At 53.6% G+C, this 26,923-nt stretch overlaps 3 protein-coding genes across 8 annotated transcripts; 2 read left to right on the forward strand and 1 right to left on the reverse strand.

The window, feature by feature from the left end:
- The first annotated feature begins 158 nt into the window (after positions 1-158).
- Positions 159-13,540, forward strand: CIMIP7 (ciliary microtubule inner protein 7). The gene is made up of 4 exons (XM_008260648.4): positions 159-185; positions 1,887-2,000; positions 10,849-10,905; positions 11,331-13,540. The coding sequence occupies exons 1-4, from the start codon at positions 159-161 to the stop codon at positions 11,742-11,744; spliced, it is 612 nt and encodes a 203-aa protein (XP_008258870.3). The 3' UTR covers positions 11,745-13,540.
- KLHDC8B (kelch domain containing 8B) lies at positions 12,836-17,957 on the reverse strand. Of its 5 annotated transcripts, none has more exons than XM_070050831.2 (6): positions 17,647-17,924; positions 16,030-16,540; positions 14,758-14,922; positions 14,188-14,412; positions 13,990-14,091; positions 12,836-13,673 (listed from the first exon to the last, which is right to left on the reverse strand). In XM_070050831.2, the coding sequence occupies exons 2-6, from the start codon at positions 16,403-16,405 to the stop codon at positions 13,477-13,479; spliced, it is 1,065 nt and encodes a 354-aa protein (XP_069906932.1). In that variant the 5' UTR covers positions 16,406-16,540; positions 17,647-17,924; the 3' UTR covers positions 12,836-13,476. The 5 variants fall into 5 exon arrangements, with proteins under 5 accessions (XP_069906932.1, XP_089162407.1, XP_002713467.3 ...); XM_089306281.1 differs by lacking the exon at positions 17,647-17,924 and adding an exon at positions 17,450-17,602 and having other exon boundaries at positions 16,166-16,540; XM_002713421.6 differs by lacking the exon at positions 17,647-17,924 and adding an exon at positions 17,450-17,602.
- A 3,481-nt stretch (positions 17,958-21,438) lies between these two features.
- CCDC71 (coiled-coil domain containing 71) lies at positions 21,439-25,107 on the forward strand. Of its 2 annotated transcripts, XM_089306280.1 has the most exons (3): positions 21,439-21,557; positions 23,396-24,362; positions 24,411-25,107. In XM_089306280.1, the coding sequence occupies exons 2-3, from the start codon at positions 23,448-23,450 to the stop codon at positions 24,843-24,845; spliced, it is 1,350 nt and encodes a 449-aa protein (XP_089162406.1). In that variant the 5' UTR covers positions 21,439-21,557; positions 23,396-23,447; the 3' UTR covers positions 24,846-25,107. The 2 variants fall into 2 exon arrangements, with proteins under 2 accessions (XP_089162406.1, XP_002713398.1); XM_002713352.6 differs by having other exon boundaries at positions 23,396-25,107.
- The last annotated feature ends 1,816 nt before the right edge of the window (positions 25,108-26,923 follow it).

The following is a 26,923-nucleotide window of genomic DNA, read 5'->3' on the forward strand; positions in this document are numbered from 1 at the left end:
ACTGGCTGCTGCCTCAACAAACAGCAGCATTATGGAGTCACTACCCCCTTGTCACTAAGCAACAAGAAACTGACTTCAGATCTCTATCTTCAGACCTATATAGCCTCAAAAAAAAAAAGAAGAAGAAAAGTTGTCTTTTCTGTTCTCTTCCTGGAAAGATGCAAAGTGCTTTAGTAGGCTCCTGGGTAAGAGTGCACTTTATGGTTTGTGCTGGCGCCTGACCCTGGGGTTGCACCTGAAATCTGAGTGAGTCCTGAGAGTGAAGTAAGAAAAGGTTTCATCCAGGATCCAGGCTGCTGGAGGGCCATGAGCTGCCCGCTTGTCCTCTGCCATCTGAGATCACTCCTGGAGGCTGCCTAATCTTACTGATTGATACTGTTGTGCCCAGATGGTTAGATCCCCGCAGAGACCCCCAGAGAGTCGATCACACCAAACTGCAAAAGCAAGCTTTATTTGGGAGTACAAGCCGCGACAGGGACCCCATCCAACCAACCCGCGCAGCGGAGGAAGGAGTAAGGCCCCGATCTTTGTTTGGGAGAGTTTTTAAAGGAAAAAAGGACTACATCAGCAGGAAAAAAAGAGTTGCATACAGCATGGAAGATTTGGGTACAGGGAGTTACAGCGGGGGCTTATAGCACCGGAGCTTTGGGTACAGGGAGTTACTTTGTTTAGCAATCTCTCCTGTGCTGTCCTTGGTCTACGGAGCTAGCTGTCCCTGGTAAGCTTTGATATCTCCGGAATGCCTGAATGCCTGCTTTTACAAGGACCCGGGTCTGCTATGGGAAACAGAGGCTGCTTTTTTAATTGTTTTAAAATGGAGTCACTTTGGCTCTTCAATACCATGTCCCCTTCCATGCATCCTGGTGGTCTTCTAGCCAGCTAAACTCATCCTTTAGACACCCCATTTACTCCCCATTCATTGTTTGACATCCACCCAACTTCTGGAGTTTGCTCTCTACTCTGGGAACATCTTGAGGGCAAAGTGTGTATTTCCCATAACCAGCCTCACACCTGGAATACAGTTAAGGTCCAGTAAATACTGTTGAACTAAATGAATAGGGAGCAAGTGATTCTTGACCAACAGTAGGATGGATAGTTTTTAGTGGGATGGAAAGATAAAGGCCTTCCTAATCCTGTTAAGTAGCCTACCGTGGTGGCCAGAGGCCAGGATCAGCATAGTCAGGTTCTTCTACTCGGGGTTATGATTGTCGAGGACCAGACACAATCATCAGGAAAACACAGGACAAAGAGGTTAGGCCATGAGGACACCCTACCAGGTGTTCACCCGACAGTGTAAGTATAGTAGGGCCCCTTCTTGGACTCTAGGTAGGTGCTCATGTCTGTGTTCCACCAGTGCTTCTCTCTGAAATTCTCTCTAGAAGGCATCCTCTGTTGGTGAAATAGTCCTTTCAGAAAGTTTATTCCCTTGCTTGGGTACTCGAAGTTTAGAGGGGTTCTCTCTTCCCTCAGAATAGCAGTGTGTGTATGGCAAATAGGTGCTCACAACTTCATCAATAGATGCAGAAGAAGTGGGGCTTTGCTCTTCAGGGACCTTTGATCACTATTAAAACTGTGGGGAGCATAAAAAAGAGGACATCCTCTTAGGCTCCTTAGGGAAGGACCACACCACCGGTACCTCCCCACCCCCACGCACACATTCCTCCAGGTGGGTCAGCACAGCTGGTGGCAACTGTCCCTATGATAGATGGAAACACCTCCATGCTGGCCCCTCTCCAGGAGTGTCCCTCCTCCTCATATTCTTTATATTCTGTCAGGAACTCCCATGAGGGGATTCTGGCCTGGGTTCCCTGGAACCCTCAAGAGGGGGCCCCCAGATCTGGAACCCAAGCTGGAGGTTTGAGTGTCTGCCTTCTGCCTTCTTATAGCACAACAGTGGCTTCTATGGGCACTACAGAGGACAATTCAAGAATGAAAGTGCTAGAGAATACCGCCTTGCAGCCAAGCCCCAGCCTCCAACAGCATTCCTGCAGCGATGTCAGGTACCAGGCATTCCTGAGGGAAGTGAGGGTGGATGGGTTACTTCCTGCTTTCCCAAGCCCTAAGAGCATCAAACCCAGCCCTTCCTCAGTGGGACTGACACCTGGGACCAGCCCAGCCCTGGGAAAGGCGTGAAGCTTGGCTCTTCTTCTCTGAACTTTCAGATCTCCCTACAGATAGGGTAGAGAAGAGCAGGTGTCAAGCTGGACAGTCCTGCTCACTACCCCTTCTAGAAAAGGAGGGGCGCTGGCATTGTGTCTCAGTGGGTGAAGCTGCTGCTTGTGATGCTGCCCTCCCACGTGAGTGCCAGTTTAGATCCCAGGTGCTCCACTACTAACCCAGCTCCCTGACAATGCACCTGGGAAAGCAATGAGTGACACCTGAGAGCTTCAGTTCCTGCCATCTCTGTGGAAGACCCAGATGGATTTCTGGGCTCCTGGCTTCAGACTGGACCAGCCAGCCATTGCAATCATTTGGGGAGTCAGCCAGCAGATAGAAGATTCTCAGTCCCTCTCCCCTCTCTCCTCTTCTGTCTCTCTCTCCAATCCCTGCTTCTCTATAATTCTGCCTTTCAAGTAAATAAATCTTAAAAAGAAAAAAAAGGAGGAGGCAGAAGGATCAGGGCCCAGGTAGATATGTAGCTATGGGGTGAGAGCCTCTAGAACTCAGGAACTGAGCCTTGAGTTTTGCAGACAACGACCTCCAAGTTCAGAGTCCTTGATGCCTCAAAAGCCAGATGTCCAGCCCACAGCCTTCCTCATAGTCCAGGACTTGAGAATGAGTAGCAGGCTTCCTTTGGTCAGACAGGACAGTAGTGTAGGAGGAGGCTGGGTACTGGCCCACACATCTGGCCAGGGAGGACTGAAAGGAATGATGGCAGAGGTGCCTAAGTAGCTGGAAAAGGCTTCCATAGAACAGGAGAGGGATACAGGACCACTTGCACGTCTAGAGACAAGGAGGAGGCACTGTGTATTATCAGTCAGGGTTCCAACAGTAAAGACATACTCTAAGCAGGAGAACTGAGGGGGGTGTTTGCAAAGGAGTAGGTGTGCAAATCCCTGGAAAAAGTGGTCTTATGTGTTGGTAACTACCAAGTGGTTATTACTGCTGGGCCTAGAGGGACAAGGTGGGAGCAGTGTGGTGAGAGCCACCCTTAGAGGAGTGGAGATGGAGAGTCGTAGCCAGGTGGGAGCTGGCCCAGGAGAAGAAATACCATCTCCTTATTTTCCTCATCTCCTCCCAGAGCTCCCTGGAGACCAGAATGAAGAGAGCCTGGTCTAAAGTACACACAGGTCAGCCTTCTAAGCAAGAACAGGGTGAAGGCAGACACAGAGGACCTGAAGGGGAGCCCAGAACATGCTCCACTCACTGCAGCTTCTTTCTTCCCAGCTTCTTGACAAGTCCTACTTGATTTTCCAAGAATTGTTTTCCTAGACTGAGAGCAGGGTCCTGGAGGTCTGAACTTCCATAGCATGGAAGGACTGCCCTGTACTTCTTAGCAAACACAGCCCAGATGCAGTTGCAGACTGCCCAGCCAGGGCCACCTCCGTTTTTAGAGTGATAGAGTAAAGGCAATGCAGGGCAAGAAGCAACCTGGAGGGGCTGGTACTGTGGCACAGTAGGTTAAAGCATCAGCATCCAGGGCCAGTGCCTGTGATATGCCCATGTGGGCACTCGTCTATGTCCCGGCTGCTCCACTCCCAGTCCAGCTCCCTGCGAATGGCCTGGGTGTGTGGGCCCCTGCCACCCATGTAGGAGACCAGGATGAAGCTCCTGGCTCCTGGCTTCAGCTGGGCCCTGCCCTGGCAGCTGTTCCCATTTGAGGAGTGAACCAACAGATGGAATATCTTTGTCTCTCCCTCTCTGTCTCTAACTCTGTCTTTCAAATAAGTACATAGATCTTTTAAAAAAAAGATTTATTCTATTTATTATTTGAAAAACAGAGTTACAGAGCGAGGTAGAGACAGAGAGAGAGAGAGAGGTCTTCCATCTGCTGATTCACTCGCAGATGGCCGCAACGACCAGAGCTGCGCCAATCTGAAGTCAGGAGCCAGGAGCTTCTTCCAGGTCTCCCGTGTGGGTGCAGGGGCCCGAGAACTTGAGCCATCTTCTACTGCTTTCCTAGGCCATAGCAGAGAGCTGAATCATAAGAACAGCAGCCGGGGTGCCGGCACCGTGGCACAGTAGGTTAATCCTCCACCTGCGGCTCCAGCTTCCCATATGGGCACTGGTTCTAGTCCTGGCTGCTCCACAGCTTTCTGCTGTGGCCTGGGAAAGCAGTAGAGATGGCCCAAGTGCTTGGGCCCCTGCACCTACATGGGAGACCAGAAAGAGGCACCTGGCTCCTGGCTTCTGGCTTCAGATCAGGCACAGGTCTGGCCATTGCAGCCCCCTGGGGAGTGAACCAACGGAAGGAAGATCTTTCTCTTTGTCTCTCCCTCTCACTGTAACTCTACCTCTCAAATAAATAAATAAAATCTTAAAAAAAAAAAAGGCAGAAGAAGAACATCAGCTAGGACTAGAACCGGCACCCATATGAGATGCAGGCACTTCAGGCCAGGGCTTTAACCTGCTGCACCACAGCATGGCCCCAGTACATAAATTTTAAACAAAAGCCTCTTGGGCCTTCTTGCTGCAAGTTTGTAGTTATCCCCTAGTGGCAGCTCTCATTCCAGAGACCAGAAGAACATCCTCTTAATCTGTAAGCTCATCCCCCAGGAGCAGACACGTGGGAGACATATTTTGGCTGTTGGTCAAAGTAAAACGTTTCTACAAAAAGAATCTACAAGCACTGTCAACATCTCCAAATATCCTGCTCAGTGTGTCTTGGGCTCAGGTTGTGTAAATGTCAAGTCTCATGGCTCTTTCTGGATCCTAAAGCTGTTTTAATTAAAGGAACTGCTCAGGAAAAGTGCACGTTATATTTCCTCGTTGGCTGAGAGGCACCAGCCTTTAGCTGCCTGATGGTGCTATTGCTGCTTAAGCCTTTCCAAGATACGGCATCCATTTTCCTTTAGTGCAAGCAGCAGGCACAAATTCTGTCAAGACATCCAGATGCAAGGACATTCTTTTCTCTCCGTTTTCATTTTTCCTCTGAACCAGACTAGTCTATTCTAGTCATCACCTGCTTGAGTCTTGGAAAGTGTGACCATGGTCCTGTCCATTCCTAAGGGCAGACAAGAGTCCTAGACGCTCCTAGCCACGGTCTGCTCCTTTGTATGTGGTCCCCTGCTGCTGCCCCAAGCCTCAGCCTGCCGCAGAGGAGCCTCTCTCAGCACTGCACTGAGCCTCCACAGGGCCCTCAGCTCTCCCACATGTGAATCCTGCCCTCTCCTTCAAGGCCTCTTAGGGTGGAAGTCCTGCCTGGGTACCACCTGCTCAGAGACCCCTTGGTGGGAAAGGAGCTCAAAATGGTTGAGAAATAAAGATTTGGGTGATCGTTCTCCTCAAGGGGAAAAAAGTGCCCAGAACTGCCTGGGTGGAGAGGAAATGACTGCTCTTCTCACCACACTCCCACAGTCGTGAGAACAAAACTCAAATCAGTGGGAGTCAATAGATGATCCTGCCACTGTAGGAATAATGAGTTTCCAGAGTAGGAGCTGCCTCCAACAACACAGGCATCCACACTCCAGGGCTGTGTACAGTTCTGTAGCTGAAGATAGAAATGGGGAAGTGGGGCCGGTGTTTGGCACAGCAGTTAAGTCGCCACTTGGGACGTCTGCAACCCATCTTGAAGTACCTGGTTCTTGTCTCAGCTCCTCCACTTCCAATCCAGTTTCCTGGGAGACAGCAGGTACTTCAGTGCCTGCCACTCACCTGGGAGTCCCAGGTTGGGTTTCAGGCTCCTGTCCTTGGCCTGGTACAGCTTTGTCTGTGGCAGATATTTTGGGACTGACCCAGAAGATGAAAGGTCACTTTCTTTGTCCCTCGCCTTTCAGGTAAAATGAAAATAAATAAATTATTTTAAAGGTGAAGAAATTTGGAGGTCAATTGAAACTTTTTCTAGGTGCCCCAACTTTTTTAAGCATTTCAGAGAGAGAGAGAGAAAGGCCGGCACTGTGGTGTAGCAGGCAAAACCACCGCCTGCAGTGCCGGCATCCCATATGGGTGCTAGTTTGAGTCCCGGCTGCTCCACTTCCAATCCAGCTCTCTGCTGTGGCCTGGGAAAGCAGAGGAAGATGGCCCAAGTCCTTGTGCCCCTGCACCTGCATGGGAGACCCGGAGGAAGCTCCTGGCTCCAGATTGGTGCAGCTCCGGCCGTTGCAGTCATCTAGGGAGTGAACCATAGGATGGAAGACCTCTCTCTCTCTGCCTCTCCTCTCTCTGTAACTCTGACTTTCAAATAAATAAATACATCTTTAAAAAGAGAGATAGAGAGAGATTGATTGAGAGATTATCTTCTGCTAGTTCACTTCCTAAATGCCCACAGGAGCCATGGCTGTGCTGGTGCTGAAGCCAGAAGCCTGGAACTCAACCCAGTTCTCCCATGAGAGTGGCAAAGACTCGATTATTTGAGACATAACTGCTCCCTCAAAGGGTCCACCTTGTCGAGAAGCTAGACTCAGGAGTCCGAGCCAGGAATCAAATCCAGTATTCCAATATGCCACATGGGCATCTTTTTTAAAAATATTTTCTTTTAAATATTTATTTATTTATTTGAAAAGCAGAGTGTAGAGAAAGAATAAAAAAGAGAGGAGGAGGGAGGGGGAGAGGGGGAGAGTGAGCGATAGAAAGATCTTCCATCTTCTGGTTCACTCTCTAAATCTCCAAATGGCTGTAACAGCCAGGTCTGGGCCAGGCTGAAGCCAGAAGCCAAGAACTGCATCTTGGTCTCACACATGGGTGGCAGGAACATTAGTACTTGGGCTGTCTTCTGTTGCCTTCCCAGGTGTGTTAGCAAGAAGCTAGATCAGAAGTGAAGTGGCCTGTACCCAAACCCACGCTCCAATCTGGAATGCCAGTATCACAAGAGGGTTTCTTTTTCTCTCTCTCTCTCTCTCTCTCTCTCTCTCTTTTTTTTTTTTATAGGCAGAGTGGACAGTGAGAGAGAGAGACAGAGAGAAAGGTCTTCCTTTTGCTGTTGGTTCACCCTCCAATGGCTGCCGCGGCCGGCGCTGCGGCCGGCGCACCATGCTGATCAGATGGCAGGAGCCAGATACTTCTCCTGGTCTCCCATGGGGTGCAGGGCCCAAGCACTTGGGCCATCCTCCACTGCACTCCCTGGCCACAGCAGAGAGCTGGCCTGGAAGAGGGCAACAGGGACAGAATCCAGTGCCCCGACCGGGACTAGAACCCAGTGTGCCGGCGCCGCAAGGCGGAGGATTAGCCTAGGAGCCGTGGCGTCAACCCACAAGAGGGTCTTAACCTGCTGTGCCACAAAGACAACACCTCAATGCCCACTCACTTGGAAGTATTTTCAATTTTTATTTATTTTTCTTTACACACTTTAAAAAATGTTTTTAAAATTTATTTGAAAAGCAGAAAGGCAGGGACATATAAACAGATCTTCCATCTGCTAGTTCCTTCCCTAAATGGCTGCAACAACTGGGACTGGGCAGGGCTGAAACCAGGAGCTCAGAACTCCATCCAGTTCTTCCACAGAGGCGGCAGGCACGCAACTACTTGAGGTATTACCTGCCGCCATCTGATGCACATTAGCAGGAAACTGCAGCCAGGACATGAGCCCAAGTACTCTGATGTGGGATGTAGACATTCTGACCTGCATCTTAACGACTTTCTCAAACACCTGTCACAGATTTTTTTTATAATTGAAACTTGTATTGAGATGAATATAGATTCTTAAGAAATTTTAAGTCATAAGATCCTTTTTATACTTTGCCCAATTTCCCCAAATGGTTACATTTTTCAGAGATACAGAATTATATCACAACCAAGACACTGACACTTATGCCACTACCAGTCTCATTCAGGTGATCTCGGTTTTATTTGTACTGTGTGTGTGTGTGTTGTGTATGTTAAGATCTATAAAATGTTTCTGCTGGTGTTTCCATCAGCACAGTCTAGGTACTGGCCAACAAGAATCCCTGTACTGTCGTTTTATCACCATACCCACTTGCCTTCCACCCCTCTACTTCTCTCTCATACCTAACCAATAATATTTCTTCCATTTCTTTTTTTTTTTTGAGATTTTATTTATTTATTTGAGAGGTAGAATTACAACAGTGAGAGGGAGAGACAGAGAGAAAGGTCTTCTGTCCGTTGGTTCACTCCCAAAAAGGCTGCAATGGCCGGAGCTGAGCTAATCCGAAGCCAGGATCCAGGTGCTTCTTCCTGGTCTCCCATGCAGGTGCAGGGGCCCAAGGACTTGGGCCATCTTCTACTGCTTTCTCAGGACATAGTAGAGGGCTGGATGGGAAGAGGAGCAGCCAGGACTAGAACTGGCACCCATATGGGATGCCGGCACTGCAGGCAGAGGATTACTGCACCAAGGCACTGCCCCCCCCCCCCTTTTTAAGATTTTCTTTATTTGGGAGGTAGAATTACAGTGAGAGGGAGAGACAGAGAGAAAGGTCTTCCCTCTGCTGGTCCACTCCCCTAATGGCTGCAATGGCCACAGCTGTGCCAATCCAAGGCCAGGAACCAGGAGCCTCTCCAGGGTCTCCCATGTGGGTGCAGGGGTCCAAGCACTTGGGCCATATTCTACTGCTTTCCCAGGCCATAGCAGAGAACTGAATTGGAAGAGGAGCAGCCAGGACTTGAACTGGCGCCCATATGGGATGCCGGCACTGCAGGTGGAGGACTAATCTACTGCACTGCAGTGCCAGCCGCTCCTCCATTTCTTAACTTTTGCCACTGAAATATGTTATTTAAACAGAATAATACAGTATGAAATCTTTGGATATTGGCTTTTCATGCTCAGCATGATTTCATCCAAGTTATGTGTATCAATAGTTGATTTCTTTTCCTGACTGAGCAGCAGTTCATGGCATGTATGTACCAGTTTGTTTAACAATTTTCTTCTTGAGGATATCTGGACTGATTTCAGTATTTGATTCTTACTAATAAAGCTGATAGCAATATTTGTGTGCAGGCTTTTAGGTAAACATAGTTTTCATTTCTCTGGGGTAAGTGTCTAGGAGTATGATTATTAGGATATATGACAGTTGTATTTTTTTAAGAAACTGACAAATTGTTTTCCAGAGTGGTTGTACTATATTACATCCCTACCAGCAATGTATAAGTGGTCCAGTTTCTCTGCATTCTTGCTAATATTTGGTATTATCCATATTTTAATTTTAGTCATCTTGATAAATAAGTGGTGACATCTCTTGTGGTTTAAACTTGCATTTCCCTAATATTTAATGTTGAACATCTTTCTGTGTATTATTTGCCATCTACATATTCTTTTTGGTGAAATGTCTTCATGTTGCTTGCCCATTTTCTAATTAGATTGTTGCTTTGCTGTTGTTAGAATTCTTCATATATTCTAGATACTAATATTGGTTGGATATGTGATTGGTAAATATTTTCTGCAATTCTGTAGCTTTTCAGCCTCTTTACATAGACTTTTAAACTTTTGATGAGGATGAGGTCCAATTTATTTATTCTTTTATGTCTCTTGCTTTGCTGTCAAGTCTAAGAACTCTGTCCAGCTCAAGATCCTGAAGATTTTCTAAGTTTTTTTTTTTTTTCCCTAAATGAGCCCTGGGATTTTAATCCCCATTGTATATGGAGCTCATGTTCTAACAGAAGATATCAGAAAATAGGCAATATTAGAATACAAAATCATACGGTGTGTGAGGTGGTGGAAAATGTGGAGTTGGGACTCTTGACCCAGTATGCAAGGAAGGCCTCTCAAGAGGAAGGAGGGAATTATCTGTGTGCCCAGCAGAAGGAATGAGTGGTGCAGAGGCCGAGGCGGGAGTGCCCGGCACAGCTGAGGACCAGTGAGGCCAGTGTGGTTGCTGATAACAGAAGGACCAATATCATGTGGGTCTCATGGACCAGGTTGATGGCTTTGATTATCATAAACATGAACTACTGTGGATTTTTGGCAAATAAGATTTACTAAAAGGTTATTTAGGCTGCCAAGAGAACAATAGATTGGGGAGGCAAGATCGAAACTAGAGACTAGGCATGAAGCTTCTGCAATAATTTACACAAGAGAGAAAGATGGCTTGGAACTGGGACTGCAGGAGGCATGCCGAGGAGTGGTCTGATCCTGGAGATGTGTTTGATGCAATCCCTGGTGTATTAACTGTGGGATATGAGCAAAGAGAGTCCAGGGGACTCTGCAGTGTTTGACAGGATCTAGCTGCCATGGCCCGAGCTGGCAGAGACTGTGAATAGACGGGTTTGAGGATGATCCAAAGCTCAGTCCTGTGTTTGGAGACCTCCTGTTGGACATTTACGTGGAGATCTGAAGTAGGAAGTTGACTAATGAGTCTGGAGTTCAGGAAAGAATTTCAGCCAGGGACAGAAATTTGTTTCCAGATGTTATTTAAGGCCAAGAGATTGGGTGTGCTGACAGGGAGTGCGGACAGAGGGGAGAAGGAGACTGAAGCCTTGTTGTGGGCAATCTGAATGCTAAAGGGCCCAGTGCGAAGCTTGAACCCCTGCCCCTCTGATGGCAAGATGTCCTGGTAGAAGCCTCAGCCCTCTTCCCAATCTCCCAAGTTGCAGAGGCTTCTGTTTGAGGGCAAGTGCCAGGATGAGATGTCCCTGGAACGAGGTGTTGCTTCAGTTTGCCTTGGCCCTTTCAGAGTGTTGATGGTTTAGCGGCTCAGGGATGGTGGTGGCTCCAGGTAGTTTCCCTCTGTCACAGGCCCTGAGGTAACATCTGGAGGACCTAACTGTCCCCACCCACCTTCTTTGTCACTGTTTTTCAAGGAGCCAGTGCAGCAGCATTTCTTCTCCAAGCACGACAATCGCACATCCTTCGACAAAGTGAGTGTTGGAAAGAGGAAAGGAAGCGGCCGGCCCCCCAGCCTAGTTGAAGTGGAAGACGGAGCAGGTGGCAGAATGGATAAGACCTTGAGGGGAGGGAGGGCTGCTTACACAGGCAGAGGAGTACCTATCTTCTCACCACCTTTCTCCTCTGAGAAACAGTTCATTCCCCAGATGCCCTCTGCAGTGGTTTCCTCTGCCAGCTGCCCTGACCAGGTGCAAATATCCTGGGGGTCACTGACCTTCTAAGAGCTTTTCATGTTGGAATGGATGGCACCTCTGGGGAGGCAAACCAAGGAGGCCAGGGTATGTATCGGGGAAGCCAAGCACAGGCCAGGCATCACCAAGCAGACGTGAGTTTAGGTGGGGCCCAAGTGGGTGTCTGGTGCCAAGACTGTGGGCCAAGGGCCTGTACCGTTGAGGAGGGCCCCTACTGCCTGCTGCAGGGAATCGGAAGACGGAAAGACCTGCAGCGCCTGTGGCAGCGGCACACCTTCCTGCGCTGGGCACCCTGTGAGCTGGAGCTGAGCAAGCAGCAGCCCCTGGAATCTTCCTACCAGTCTGATTTCCGAACAGGCCCAGGACTTTGTGGTCAACCCCAGCGCCTCGTCCACTTTGTGCAGGTCCGGCCTCCACATGTCAGCACCACCTACCAACAGAACTTCTGCCAGCCATCGCTGGGCGGCCACTGTGGCACCAACAAGGTAGGGACCCAGGCATCAGTCGCTGACACACTGCCCGACCTCCCGGGGATCCCAAGACCCAAGCTGCTGCAGCACTACATTCATGCTGGGGTCTCTGAGTGTCTAAACTGGTCCCGAGCATTAAAGGACTGTTAACACAGGAGTCTCTCTGTACTCACAGCTCAACCGAAGAATGGTGGTGTGCAGCCAGGCCCTACACCTGGTTCCTATGGCACTTGCCCATGGTGTCTGTATGCTGTGCAGGAGAGGTGCTGTCCTGGAAGCCTGCCACTAAGTAAGAAAGGGTTAAGGACTGCATGAAGCTTAGAGTCCAGGAGGCTTGCTGTGAACACAAGAGGCAGGTTCCAGAGATCCAAATACTTCTCCCTTCTTGCAGCAAGCCCAGCTGCGGGACCTTGTTTGGTGTAGCTGCAAGGGAAGTGGAGCCAAAGGCCCCTTCTAGTGGGCAGCAAAGGCTGGAGGGAGGGGCAAGGGGCTAGCAGCTTCTTCCAGAAGGCTGCTGTTCTTGAGGAGTTTGTTGGGTAGGGACATTGTCCTGCCCAAGAGATGGCTGCTCCACAGCTGGGACAGAGAGACTCTGCCCTGGCTCCCGTGGGTCATGCATCTTTGTAGAGGGGAGGGCAAGGGCTTTGAGGAGCCCCTGTGTGACTTGGACCTAGAGGTCATCTTAACACCATGGGATTTGTTACAGTTTTCTTTAAGATTATTCTATTTAATTGAAAGGCTGAGAGTTATCAGGAAAGAGAGAGATCTTCCATCAGCTAGTTCACTCCCTATGTGCCCTAGATGGTCGTCAGGGCAGGGCCAGGCCAAAGCCAGAATCCAGGAACTCCATCTGTGTCTCACACGTGGGTGGCAGGGACCCAAGCACTTGGGCCATCTTCTGCTGCCCTCCCAGGTGCATTGGCTGGAAGCTAGATCCAAAGCAGAGCAGGACTAGAACCTGGCCTAACTCGCTTTACCACAGTGCAGGCCTCTGTTTTCTGAGCTCTTCTTTTGGCAAACTAATGGTGCTCCCTAACATCCGGAACAATAGAAGAGAGCAGTCGCCCCGTGTCACTAAAGGCAAAGCTGCGGAGACACAAGGTCATTTTGGGGGACAGAGGCCAGATCCAAGAAGCACCCCTGGACTTTCATCCCTGGGAGAGCTGAGGCCCCCAGAGGGCCTGGGCGGGCAGAGGCCGTGGGGTCAACTTGGAAGTCTATACCAAGAGCCACACAGCAGATTTTAGCAGTGCTTTTACTTCCGTATCCAAACTCCCTTGGTCCTCACAACAGCCCTGTGAGGTAGGTAGGGCAGGAAGGTTTCACAGATCCCCATTGACAGATGAGGATGCTGAGGCACAGAGAGGTGAAATGACTTGCCCAAGGTCATATTACCAGTAATGTAGAGGGCCCGAAGCCAGCCTTCCTCTGGCCCTCTGCCGGTCCCCACATTTTCTCCTATATCCCCTCTGTGTCCTCCACCCTCTCTGAACACTCCTGGGTCTACTGGAACCCTCGTGGTAGGCTGGCAGCCAGGATAGGCCAGATCAACTCCAGATAGGCACTGACCTTGCAGAGCACAAGGCTAGCTCACCCTCTCCCAACATCCCAGTTGGACAGAAGACCTACTAGGTTCTAGGGCAAGGACAGAGCTAGGCATGGTCCGTGAATGAATAGTGCTAAAGGTGGGTGTGAGCACACGTGTGCCGTGCAAGAAAGACAAAGGCTCCCTGAACCCAAGTCCCCCAAGGCCATGTCTCAAGTGCCTACCCCTGTGCCTCCCTATCCCACAGAGCCACAGTGAGCTCCCTCGGCAGCAAAAGGAGCCACAGACGTCTGCCTCTGGCACTGAGCTACCCCACTGGACAGGTCTCACCAGGCTTCAGACTCCATCCCGCAGACACAGTGCCTCCACAGCTTGACTGGGGCCCTGGGCTACACCCCCAATGACAAACAGCCGGGGTCCAGCCTGTAGGCTAGAGCAAGAGCAGCGGGCCGTGGGCATGGCAGGCAGTGCCTCCCAGCGCCGCCGTGTAAGACTGAAGCTCTCCACAGAGCCCAGAGGGCACGGCTGGTTTCCTGCAAGGAGACAGAAAGTTGTAAGGGGCTCCAGATCCTTTTGCTCCCTGGGCCCAGAGAATGGCCCTGTAGTTATCACCCCAGGCTGAGCTATTGGTGCCTTGCTCCTTCCTTCATTCATTGTCCATTTAACCATGCTTTCAGTGGTCATTTGTCCAGCTTCTGCCTCCTAGGCCCCTGCTGTGGGACTCCAGCTGGGCCAGGCAGATCATACCCTGCCTGCTTCCTGGATGGGCAAATGAAACTCACAAAACCTGACCCTTGGCTGGTGTTTCCTGTCTTGAGCACCCCCACCCCCAGTCCTACAGAGACTTACCCAGGCCCCCGATGGCCACAATGTGGCCCCCAAGGCTGCCAACAACAAAGTCGGCCCTCTTATCCCTCATGCGAAGGCTGCGGGGCAACTTAGTCCAGGACCCTGGCAGGAGCAAGAAAGGAGGTCAGATCTCATCACACACTATGCCCCTTCCTCACACGGAAAATGGGAGGACAGCCCAGGACAGCCACTGCTTACCATGCTCCAGGTCAAACATCTCCACAGTGTTGACAAAATGTGGGCGGGAGTAGAAATTGTGGGGTCCAGGTTGCTGCAGGCCACCCAGGCTAAAGACGTTACCTTCGGCCATGGCACAACCAGCAAAGGCCCGGCGGCTGGGCAGGCTTGGGTGCCGGGTCCAGGTACGGGCCTCCAGATCAAAGGCTTCAAAAGCAGTCACCGGAAGCTTGCCCTGGCGGCCCCCTGTCAAAGGAATTGGGATAGCCAGGAGGGAGTGTGGGGGCTTGGTTGGTCCCTCCCTCACTAGGTTGCTGATCTGCCGGCTCCAGCTTCCACACCCAGCTTTGTGCACACGCATTCATGCTTCATCCACTCCACAGATCCACAGGCAACTAAGGTTTTGCTTTCCAGCCCCAGGGTAGCCGCCAGATGTCAGAGCCTCAGAGCACACCTGATCTCCCCAGTGACACTTCTCAAGTCTTGCCATCCTAAACCAAGCTTGATCCCCACTCTAGCCAACCTATGGGGACAGGAACTTCTGGACTCTGAGCTGCTCTCCCACACCGCTCCCCCCGCCCAGTCCCTTACCCAGAACATAGATCTTGTTCCCATGCAGGAAGGTGGAGGCCCCGTAGCAGGGTGTGGGCATGGAAGGTAGCGAAAGCCAGCAGTCCCGGCGAGGCTCATACACCCGTACCTGGGCCTGGGGGGCCGTGTCAGGACCCATTCCCCCTAGAGCATATACCATACCATCTGTATAGAAAAGAAGTAATTCAGATTATACTCAAGTCTGGCCAGAGCTCCCTGTTCTGACAGCTCCCCTGGTCAGGCCTGGGGTAAGTGGAGACCTGTAAGTCTGCTGGAAATCCTGCTGGCTGCCGGTCTGCAATGGGGGCTGGGATAGCTGGGATTCCCGCTCTGGCCAGGGCCCCTCAGAGTGAAGAGCAGGAGGCAGCTGATCTAATTATAATCCATCTCCGTCTCCCTGGAGATGCTATGGCAACCGAGTCTGGCATCCAAGCAGGGCTGGCCTGGACCGGTGGTCAGACCTAGAGGCCACGAGGTGGGGGCTCCCCAGGAGGAAGAGGTTAGGGGGTGGCTCGAGCCAGGGGCATGGGCCATGTGGGAATCTCTCAGTATGAAGCTCAGTCTGGAGAGGGCGCTCAAGGGATCAGCTGGAAGTGGGAGTGGGGCTGGGAGAGGGCCTTGGGCCTGCAGGGTAGAGGTACTGGTCACAAGCCTTTGGGCCCAGATGTCGTCCTAGCACCACCACACCGAACCCTTTCACTAGAGTAAGTGCTTGCCTTCTGTCAGACTCTCAGGGTCAGCTAGGGGCATGTCAGGGGGTCTTTGTGGTGATGAGCCAGTCAGCCAAGGGCTTCCATGGCAACCATTCCCATGTCAGGCTGGCCTTTGTCCACATCAGGATTCCTGGCGCGTGCGTGTGTGTGTGTGTGTGTGTGTGTGTGTGTAGGGAGGGCAGTCTAAGCACTTTCCAGGCTCTGAGCCAAGGCCCCGCTCCCCTCCCCCACTCCAGACTATTTATAACCATGCGTGTCACTAGGCCACCCCCACCACTCAGAAATGAGGAATGGGATGGGGAGTTCGCTGGGCCTCCTATCATCTTGAGGCCAACCTGAGCTCCGCCACCCACCTCACTGCCAGAAAGACAATTAACAGAAACTGCTGCAAGCCCAGCATAGAGTAGCTTGGAGAGGATACAGGAGGCAAGGCAACCGTACTGGAGGCAGGGCACCCATGCGAAAGTGACAGTTCTCATCTGATCGCTGAGGGTGAGGGACCAAGTCAGGAGGGGAGGAGGGTGTCGGGGCACTAGAGGGACCCTGAGAGGCCACTCACCTCTCTCCACAGTTGCAACCCCCATGGCTGCTTGAGGGAGGGTGGCCCGGCGCTCCCAGCGGCCCTCATCAACCAGGAAGGCCTCCACAGCAGCTACTGGGCTCTGGGCCTCATCCACGCCGCCCACCACCAGTACCTGCTTGCCCAGAACCACAGCAGCTGCACCCGCCCGGGCAGTGGGCAGGGGCGCCAGTGCCAGCCATGTGTGCGAGGCCATGTCCAGTGTCTCAGCGGTGTCCAGGGGTAGTCCAGTCCGCCCACAGCCCCCCAGCACCAGCAGGTGTCCATCCTGGTGTGCCACTGTGCCGTACACCCGGCAGGTGGGCATGGGGGGGAACACCTGCCAAGCAAAGGCCCGGCCACCTCCTGCAGCCATGTCTCTCACTGCCAGTGGCAGGCCATGCTATCTGCTCAGGCTGCAGGCCTCACTGAGGCGCCACCATAGGGGCTCATCTTGCTTCCACCAGAGTTGCAAGAGGGAGTCTAACCAGTCCAGAGACCTCGCCTTCACCTGCAGAAGAGAGCAAGAACTAGGGTCAGGGCCGCTGATCAGCCCCTCAGCAAATATGAGCAGCCTGCAGCTGAGGGCAGGGCCGGCTCGAAATCTCTGGTGTGAAAGGTAAGGGGGAGGACCCACTGCTTTGGCTAGGGTAACATCAGGGCGGCCCTCCTGGAGCTGGAGGGAGGCGGGACCCTAGACACCGAGCATCTGCCTATGAAGACTGCCCCGGGGAGTCTCTTCCACTCCCCTGCCCTGATGCCCAGGAGTAGCTCGGTCTCATCCTGTCTGGGTGGGAGGCACGGTGACTGGAACAGGACTTTCCATCCCAGCACCCTTCTACGTGAAAGGAGACCTACTGTAGCCTCCCCTGACTGGTTTGCAGCAGTGCCTGGGCAGCCTGGGACCAGCCTTCAGGCCCCTCACCCGCTGTCGAGGCCAGACCCCAGGGAATCCTCACAACACCCTCGGAGGCCATTCCACAGGGTTCTGCCACTCCCACCAGCAACCAGCCAGAGCCCGCGATCAATGGAACAGGGGAGCTGGACGCCAGGGTTCCACATTTCCCTGAGGTCCACCCTCAGGGGTTTGTCCAGGCCATCAGGCTCCAGGGTGTCCAGAAGGAGGGGGGCTTGCAGGGGAAGCTCATGAGCCCCGACTCTAAGGTCCCGGAGTCAGGGGCGTTTCCCGCAGCAGTGAGCAGCTGGCAGCTGGGCTCTGGGAACCCGCACAGCCGATCACCTGTGTTCTTCAGCCTCCCCTTTCCCACGAGGGCTCCACTCCTGGACCCTTGGCAGGGGGGGGACCTCCTGGCCCCAAACTTCCAGCTCGAGGAGGGGGGGGCGGGTCTGGGTGAACGCGCTTGAGGCTCTACGCCCCACGCCCCAAACTTCCCCCGAGCTCGGCTCCCGCGGGACTCACCGGCAGGGGCTCCGGTGTCGCCGGGGCGCGGGGCCCGCCGTTCCGCCTCCGCTGACGCCGGCTCTGGTTAGGGCTGAAGCCGGGCTCCGGCGGGGCTCCCGCAAGGCTCCGGCGCGGGGCGGGGCTGGGCCGGGCCCGCCCCTCGCCCCCCCACCCCGACTCGGGGAGACCTCCTCCCGCCTTAACCCTGCACGTACCGTGGCCGGGGCAGGGCGCGCCAATCCATGGTGGCACACAAAGGTACAGACAAACGGACATGTGGACAGCGGGCCTGCCAGGATTTAAGATCCGGGCTCAGGCGCGGGTAGAAATGAGGCAGCAGTGAGCGGCACAATATGTGTATAGCGAGGGGGGCGTCGTTCTGAGCCAGACCCGGCCTGGGCGTGCAGGCCCTGGAGTCCTGCTGCGGAAGCTGTTGGGGGGTGGGGTGGGGGGTTGAGGAGCAGTCGCCCTCCCACCGTCGCTGAGCTCTAAGGAGCCAGAAGAAGGACTCCGCGGCGGCGCCCCCTGGAGGCCGCTGGGGACGTGGCCCGGGCCTTTGATGGGGAAGGAGGACTGGGCAGCCCTTACCCGACTGCCAAGCAAGGCGCAGGATAGGTTCTGTAGCGAGCTTTGAGGCTGCTGGGAGGACGGAGTGGAACACAGTACCGGCCTCAGGGTCTTTGTACAGGCCTTGGAGAGAAGGGTCGCTCTGAAAAAGGGCCAGGGAAGAGCCAGAGGCCAGGGAACCTGCCACATGGGCACCTTGGCCTTAGGCCTGGGCTACCCTGGGGCTCAAGGCACTTTATGACTTCCACCCCCACCATCCTGGGCCTGCCTGTAGCCAACTCAGGGATCAGGCAAGAACAGACTGGTGTGAAAAGGGCTCAGCACACCTCCCGGGCACTCAGACTGTCAGCTGAGGTTTCTAGCCGGGCCCAAGGATACCTGCCGGAAGAGGTCCTTGCAGCTGTCTTTGCTCACTGCTGTGATGCCTTTCACGTCCAAAGCAGACACGGAGACAAAGATACAAGCGCATGTGTTTAGTGTGGAGGATGAGGCCAGAAGTTCCAGTGGAGGGGCAGCAAGGAGACAGCAGGCAATGAAGGAGGTGTCTGTCGTCCAGTGAGGTGCCGCTGCCAGCAGCCAGGGACAGATCCTAGGCACCAGCACAGAACATGGACCTCACGTGATCGCTGCTCCCCAGAGCAAGGGAGCTGAAGTACGCATTCTCAACTCCTGATCAGCTGTGTGGGGGCATTAACATTCTGGCCTGCGTGACTTCTTTGTGGCCTCCCAGAGAAAGCCGTCAGCCCTTTCAGGGGCCAGCAGAGTCAGAGGGCAATGTAGGGTCGGTTGTGTCAGGGCTCCTCACAGACTGCAGGGATCCCCAACTGGAGGGCCTCGATCCTCCCACCCTACTTCACTCCCAACCTGCACCTCACCTGGGGCACTGGTGCCACCCCCAACACAGTGCTCACACCACCAGAAGACCCTCTAACATTGACCCAAACCTCCTCCCATTCCTTTCCAGTAATCAGGCACTTACAAATGCCCCAGGCCCCTATAGTTTCCCTGACCAAATTCTTGAAGCCTTCTGTCTTCACAGGCCCCACTGCTTATTCATCTGCCGTGTTCGTCTGTAGTCACTGCTTCCCCAAAATCGCTCTTAGCCACGGAACACCATAAAGCTAAAACCAGGGATCCCTATTTGTCCTCAACTGAAATCTTGCTGGTATTTTCAAAAATATACTCCTGATGGCCTTAGCTTCCTCCTGCTGCTTTTTTGCTTTTTATGTGCGCTTCCTCCTCTCCCTCCCCAGGGGGCAGCCTTTCTTCCTGGCAATCCCACACAGGACACTGCCTTCATTTACAACTAGATTTCCACCACTTCTCTATGCTTAGGTGGATGTGGTCTAGGGTCCACTTGGACCATATAAGATGCCAAATGGAAAGCAAGGGTTGGATCCTGAGTTCACCTTGTAGTCTCTCCGCCTGTAGGTTCAACATCCACCAAAGTCAAGTTAGACTCTGCTCTGATGAATGCTCCCAGAGAATTCCATTTGGAACATACTGAGCACCAGGAGGCAGAAGATTCAACATCCCCTCAGGGAGTGATGTACCGCCCCCCCTTGAACCCTAATTCCTACCTCAAGTATCTGGAAGGGAAAGACAGGACATGGATCCGCTTTCCTGGGCCTCCATTTTACGCTGACCACTGGACTTGAGATCACCAGAGAGGAATCTCCTTTCCAGGACACACTTGTGCTAGTGCCATCCCTGGAGGACAGGCTCTGCCTCTTGGTGGAAGTGACTTCTGTTTTCATAGCCCCAGCCTGCCTGCACACAGGTGCTGGCCTTGGAAAAGTTGCGAGAGACAACTGGGGTAGGTGAGGTTGGATTTGTCCTGATAGTAGGTAGCCAGTCCTCACCCATGGATAGGGCTAGAGATAGGGCTCATCCATAGTTAAGGAGGAGAAGTGCCAAGGAGGAGCTTCTGATTATAGCTCATGCAACTCTGATTGAAGCCCCCACCCACCCTTCCCTATGCCAGGACAAGTGGCTGGGAGCACTGACCCCATCAAGAGATTTTGCCATTCCTACTGCATAACTTGGCTCTACTTGAAGGTAACAAGGGCCCCACCATCAGTGCTAAGACCCTGGGAAGCTTAGGGGCACCAAATGAGGCCTAGAGTATGCCCCCACTCTCCAACTTATTACAGTCAATAGGCTTCTACCTTCCCATATTACCAACTATGACACTCCTACCTACTAAGGTCAAGGTACAAGAATTGTGGTCAAGGCCAATGCTGTGGTGTAGCAGGTAAAGCCGCCACCTGTATTGCCAGCATCCTATATGGGTACTGGTTTGAGTCCCGGCTGCTCCACTTCTGATCCAGCTATGGTCTGGGAAAGCAGTGGAAGATGGCTCAACTCCTTGGGCCCCTGTACCCACATGGGAGACCCAGAAAAAGCTCCTGGGTCCTGGTTTCATCTTGGCCATTTGGGGAGTGAACCAGTGGATGGAAGACCTCTCTTTCTGCCTCTGCCTCTCTGTAACTCTGCCTTTCAAATAAATCTTTTAAAAAAAAAAAAGGTGTGGTCATATTTCTGCCTCCTGGCTCAGGCTCTGACCTAAATGCAAACGCTCCCACTTCCTCATCTGTGCAACCAGGACTCCCATGATGGCTCCCAACATGAGCTGACCATTCTTAAGCGTCATCTGAAGTCACCGAGTCCTACATTTAATTTTGACTGGTGTCCGCTAATCTTTGTGTCTTGGGCAGTGGGCCCTGTAAGGACCACCTACAGGTCCCCATCTTCTAGGCAATGGGACGGGAATTCTGGGAAATATTAAGACTGCAGACAGGATTTCTTGCCACTGAGGGGCTGAGGTTGTGTCAGGGTCTCCCTAATAGACCCATGCACACATGCCTGGGAAAAAGAGAGGCTCACACTGCTATCCTGGGGCTCACAGACTGGACATGCACAACCTTAGGCTTGTGTGAGGCATTTGTGATCACGTGTGCACACCAGCATTCCAGACTACCTGCAGTAGACCACGTTCTTAGCAAAAGAGCACCTGCTGTCCTTGGAGGAAGCACTGTTGCTACAGAAACAAATGGGATTTCCAAAACACTCCTTTTCAGGAAGCACTCCTCGTTCACGTTCTGGGCGGGGGGGGGGGGGGGGGGGGGATATATGGGACAGAAGCAGGCCTTATCAGTCCCTGCAGGACTGGAGGGTGGAGGTCAGCCTAGAACTTGCCAGAAGCCCCTCCTAGATGTCACTGGCCCACCAGGTCTCCTCAGAGAAGGTGTCAGATGGCCCCTAAAGCAGTCCTAGTTGGTGCCTGAGGCCACCTGTCAGGGCGCCTCCACCTCTCGGGTTTCTACACAGGAGTTTGGAGCAGTCCCTGAGGCCACCACCTCCAGGCAGTCCTCCCTAGTACCCAGTCTGTCCAGTCCTCAGACTTTGGGGAGAAATGGGGTCTTGGGGGTCAAGGGTCACAAGGGTGGGCTGGGTCCCGGAAGCGGAAGCGTAGCGCACTTCCGGCGCGCAGCGGGCGGCCATGTTGGAGCAGCGGAGGCGGCGCAGAGGCGCGTCCTGGGTCCCCGCGGCGGCGCCGGTAGGTTGGAGCCGCGGGCCTAGCCGCGCCGCGGAGGTGCGGCCCGCGAGGTGTCAGGGCGGAGGGGCCAGGCGGCGGACTCTTCCCAGACCCGCGTCCTCCGCCGGCCTGGCCGAGATCCCCACCCCACCCCCACCCCGTGCCCAGCGACCCCACCCTGGGGCTGCGCGGTCCCGGTCGGGCTAGCACCGGCCGTCTCGCACATTTCGCTGCCGCCGTGAGCCGTGGCTCCCTTTCGCGGTTTCGGGCTCCAGGGATGCGGACTCCCGAGCCCGAGGGCCCCGGTCTACCGCCGCCCCTGGTCGGCCTCGATGGCGCTTCTCGACCCTGGCTTCCGTCTACTTTCCCAGCTGGTCCCCGGGGGCACGTGTGAAGGGAAGTCGGGGGCCCTGCTGTAGCCTGTTTCCGCAGCTTCTTGAAAGCCCAGAAGACCCCTCCTAAGGGTGCAGACTGGCTTGGGCAAAAGAGACCCCCAGGTCGTCCCCAGTATCTGCGCCGGGGGTTGGGGGTGGGCAAGTAGGGTCCTCCGTATTCTACAGTTCACGGCCCTGGGAACTACACGCCCTGAAAATAAATAAATAAATAAAAACTAAAGTCATGTGCAAGGATTGTACTTGGAGAGCGGCCTCCGGGGAAGGGAAGTGCCTGAGACACCTGAGGATCCAAGAATGTTTCCAAACAAAGAGCCCCAGGGCACTTCCTCCGGGGGATTCCGAAGACTTCATCTGCTCCATTAGGGCAATGGGAAGAAGCTGCACAGCCGAGCCTCAGGGCCCCAGGGACCTGTCTCGCCCCAGCTGATCTTTTTTTAATGCTCCTGTGCAGCTGGGGAGCTGCCTCTTGCCTCGGAGAACCCTCAGATGCTGGGTTGGGTGTTTGGGGTTAGTGACGATTGATAGCCACAGCTATCAAAGAAGCCTGGGACAACAGGCTCTGTGGTCCTCCAGCCCTCTTGGGACATCTCAGAATTCTGAATGCCCACCTGACTCTCCATCCTACTTAGATGGCTCCCGTTGTCTTCACATCTCGGGGTCTTGGTGTGGTTGCCTGGCCACTGGGCTGCCTGATTGCCTGGCGATATGTCATTGGCACTTGCTACTTGAGGCTGGCTGTTTCCCTGGGGAGCGGGTCTCCATGGCCGTAGAGCTAGGAATTGGGCTGCCGAGAGGTCTGTCCAGGGGATCGGAGAGCATCTTCCTTCACCCTTACATGTGAACACCTAGAACAGAGATGGGCATGAACAATTGTACCTTTTGACCAACAATTAAGACTTTTCATTGGCTTTCCCTCCTGTGTGTCTCCAGCAAGAACCCTCGTCCTGACCGCAGACTCCATACTAGGTGTGCCTTACTCTTACACTTCAGAGCCATTGCGTAGGTTGTCCTGCTTTTTGCTCTATTTCCATCACTCTTGTCCTGACTAGGTATTGCCTTTTCTGGGAATCCCTCCATGACCTGTTGGCAAGCAGAGCTGGGTGCCACTGTATGCTCCCACGAACCTTTTATGGTGGCTGTGTCTTGCCTTCCTCACTGGCCTCCTTGAGAACCGGGAGATTGACTTGTATTCCAGGGCTGAATCGAATACTAGGTTTTTGGTCTCAGAAAATGTGGAATTTAAATGGACCAGGACCAAGTCTTGCTAAGGTGACTGAGCTGGTTCTGAGCCTATGTCCTAAAGAAGCTGCCTGACCCATACCCCCACTCCTGAGTGTTAGAGGGTCGGAAGGCCAGGGAGTGACTCTCCCGGTGTCCTGGAGAACAGGGGTCCTGACTGATCTAACTGCTCTGGGCCTCTGTCTCGGTGCCATTCTTATTGACTCTTTTCCTCTTGCCTTGGAGGTGCCGAGCGCTGGTTTGCAGATACCCAGGCAGATCTGCAGTGCCTAATGCCATGAGCGTGGTGGTGCAGCATGTGGAGGAGAAAGCTGTGCACTCATGGTCGCGCATCTCCACGGCAGGAAAGAAGGCCCTGGAAGAGGCGCTGCTTGTCTTTAACCCCATGAGCCAGGATCTCAGTGCCACAGAGGCCCAGCTTGTGGCCTTCCTGCAGGGCCTGCGAGATGATGGCTTCCAACCTACCATTCTGCGCAGTGGTGATGTCTATGGCTATAGTTCATGCACAGCCAACCCCCCAAGCCAGACGAAGCTGCAGGCTCGTGCCCCCAACCCAGCCACCACATCACCTCCAGCCAGTGCTCCCCAGACTGCAATGCGGCTGCCTGCAGGCCGGGCCACGCTGCTGCCCATGTCGCTGTCTGGCAGGCTGGCCAAAGCGTCTACACCAGCCCTCACCAAGCATGCTACCACCAACCTGCTGCTGAGCTCTCTGAAGCAGTCAAGTGCCAGCCGTGCCCGGGGTGCGACAGTGGGCTTCCCTGCCCACCTCTATCCAGGTGTCTACCCTGCCATGCGGCTCTCTGTTGTCCTTGAGGCCCTGGTTCCACTCAAGACTCCCATGCCCTGCTTGGGTGCTAAGCACAAGGCACAGTCACTACAGCTCTCACTTGCGGACTCACCTATAAAACTGCGCAAAGGTTCAGGGAAGGCTCCAGGGAACCCCCGGCCCAGAACTCCCAGAAAAACCACAAGCAAGGGCCCCAAGTGTCTGACTCACAAAGGCTCTGGGGCTGGACCCCAACGAGGCACCGGGCCCCACAGCAAGACCTACAGAGCCACTGGGTCCCTCAATGGTCTGCGAATGAAAGGGGGCTCTGCCTTGGGCATCAAAACAGACCAGGCGAAGGTAGATCGAACACTGGCCAAAGCTGCTGGTGCCCAGGCCAAGGTGGCTCGAACACAGGCCAAGGCTGCCAAGGTCCGGGCCAAAGCCAAAGCTGCCAAAGCCCGGGCCAAGGCTAAGGCAGCACAGATTAAGGCCAAGGCAATGGCAGCACGGGCCAGGGCCAAGGCCAAGGCCAAGGCTGCTCAGGCCAGGGCCAAGGCCAAGGTGGCTCGGACCCAACCCAGGGGCAGAGGCAGGCCAAAGGGGTCTGTTCAGGCCAGGACTGCAAGAAAGAGCCAGAAAAGCCACCCTGAGACTGTCGGGCAGAAGAGGAAAAGGGCTGAGGAGGCAAAGGATCTTCCTCCCAAGAAGAGAACACGACTTGGGCCCCGATCTCCTAAGGCATGGCTAGGTCCTGCGACAGCAAAGCTGCTGAAATTCTGGGCCATAAAGGTAGACAGGAAGTCCTCGGATGATGAGGTGCGGCAGTGGGCTCAACAGATCCTCCGTGTGAACCTGTCTCCTGTAATACGGCTCCAACCGTTGCTGCCATACTCCACGCCCTGATTGTTTGATGCAGTGGTGTTTGGGGAAAAAGCCCAGCTGTCTGTGTGGCCAGTGGCACAGTGTGCCATGCCTGTGGACTCCACAACCTTGAGGACTCCGGGTACCTCTCCAGGGCCCTGGCAGCCACCAGCCTCCTTTCAAAAACTGGAGGACACAAGGGGTGGGGTGGGTGGGCGGGAGGGGTGTTCTCATGGCGCGATGCACTGTGACTTGTTCTTCAAGTTGTATGCCCACTGTTCCATCTATCACGTTTTATACCTTTCCACCTTCCAGTCTCCTTGCCCGCACTCCGTGGGGGGTGTGTGTGTGTGTTTGGTTGCTGGCAGGCATATAGGGAAGGCGGCCCCAGAAATAGTTGTACCCTGGGACAGGTCATCAGTGTGAGTGATACAGTGGGATTGTGGGAGAGGGGTGCTCCCAGGGCCCTGTGGAGAGAAGAGGGCAAGTCCTGTAGGCTTTCTGTGTGAGAAGCATCCCCTCAGGGCAGAGGCAGAGGTGCTGTGAGGTCAGATACCCCTCTTTGAGGCTGCCTTGTTTTTTTCTTCATCCAGACAAGCCCCAGGTAGGACAGTGGGCAGCTTAGTGGGGAACCTTAATGACTATCAGGTTTTTAGGCCAGGGAAGGAAGCCTGTTGCTCCCCAGGGGCCTAACAGACAATCCGGCCTTGTGTACCGGGAAGCCCTGGATGAAACTTTGAGGCTTTGCTTGGGGTTGTCTAGAGAAGGGCCAGGCCCTAAAGGGGTTGAGGTACCTCCCTCTGCTCTCCTAGAAGAATGTGAGTAGCCCCAACTTCAGTTGGTGACAAGAGATGTGGGAAAGATGTTGAGTAAGGACCACAAAACCTAACCTCACTGACTGACCAAAGATTTGTTTCCCTGATTGGGTAAGATATCTGTGTTGGTAGATCCAGAAAGCTTCCATCGCTGCCTCATGAACAGTGCTTTGTGCCTGGATTCCAAGTGCTCTGTCTACTTGAAGATCCATCACACCTTCCAAGATGGGCTTGTGCATTTCAGGTGTTGTTAGCCCTTTGCTTTGGAGAGGGGGCTGGGCCCGGAGCAGAACTGGCTGCCCCGCCCGTCAGCGTCGCTGGCTGCCCAGGCTGAATGCCAGTGGCTGAGATGGGAGGGGGGAGGACCCATTCCCAGGGTTCCTGGAGACAGCCTCTCAGTGTAAGGAGCATCACTGCGGCTAGGATCAGATTGGGTCCGTCTGGGCCCTGCGCTTGCGGGGAGTCTGCGTGCTGCTTGCTGGTCCTCACCCTTTCTTTTGCTTGTGGGGGCTGCTGTAAACACCTCTTGTTTTTTGTTTTTTTGTTTTTTGTTTTTTGTTTTTTTTAATATTTATTTGTTTGACAGAAGAGACAGATATCTTCCATCTGCTGGTTTACCAGGGAGAAGCCAGGAACCTGGAACTCCATCCAGTTCTCCTACTTGGGTGACAGAGATCCAAGTAGTTGGACCATCTTCTGCCAGCTTCCCAGGCATGTTGGCAGGGAGCTGGATAAGAAGAGGAACCAAACCAGCACTCATGGGATGCTGGCATTACACGTGGTGGCTTAGCTGCGACACCACAGTGTTGGCCCCTCTTTAAAAAAAAAAAAAAAAAGAATTGTGGGCTGGCACATAGCGGGTTAAGCCTGTCTGCAGTACTCATTTGAGTCCTGACTGCTCTACTTTCAATCCAGTTCCCTGCTAATGCGCCTGGGAAAGCAGCAGAGGATGGCCCAAGTGCTTAGGCCCCTGCACCCATGTGGGAGACAAGGATGAAGCTCCTGGCTCCTGGCTTCTGCTTGGCCCAGCCCTGGCCATTGCGTGCATTTAGGAAATGAAGCAGCAGATAGAAGATCTCTCTCTCCCTCCTAATTCTGCCTTTCAAATAAAAAAAAAAAAAAACAAAAAAAAAACAAAAAAAAAAACACAGACCTGTATCATGGCATAGTGTAGCTACTGCCTGCAACGCTGGCATCCCATGTAAGTGCCAGTTCCAGTCCTGGCTGTACCACTTCCAATCCAGCTCCCTGCTAATGTACCTGGGAATGCTGCGTGATGATGGCCCAAGTACTTGGACCCCTGGA

The sequence above is a fragment of the Oryctolagus cuniculus genome, chromosome 10 (assembly GCF_051225735.1).
Source record: "Oryctolagus cuniculus isolate XC-2025 breed Fujian yellow rabbit chromosome 10, ASM5122573v1, whole genome shotgun sequence".
Lineage (NCBI taxonomy): Eukaryota > Metazoa > Chordata > Mammalia > Lagomorpha > Leporidae > Oryctolagus > Oryctolagus cuniculus.

Coding starts and splice junctions, on each gene's coding strand:
- CIMIP7 (XM_008260648.4), top strand. CDS start 159: ATGCAAAGTGCTTTAGTAGGCTCCTGG. Junction 186..1,886: donor GTGCTTTAGTAGGCTCCTGG/GTAAGAGTGCAC, acceptor GCCTTCTTATAG/CACAACAGTGGCTTCTATGG. Junction 10,906..11,330: donor ATCGCACATCCTTCGACAAA/GTGAGTGTTGGA, acceptor ACCGTTGAGGAG/GGCCCCTACTGCCTGCTGCA.
- KLHDC8B (XM_070050831.2), bottom strand. CDS start 16,405: ATGGCTGCAGGAGGTGGCCGGGCCTTTGCTTGGCAGGTGTTCCCCCCC. Junction 14,413..14,757: donor GAACAAGATCTATGTTCTGG/GTAAGGGACTGG, acceptor TTCCTTTGACAG/GGGGCCGCCAGGGCAAGCTT. Junction 14,092..14,187: donor GATGTTTGACCTGGAGCATG/GTAAGCAGTGGC, acceptor TGCTCCTGCCAG/GGTCCTGGACTAAGTTGCCC.
- CCDC71 (XM_002713352.6), top strand. CDS start 23,448: ATGAGCGTGGTGGTGCAGCATGTGGAGGAGAAAGCTGTGCACTCATGG.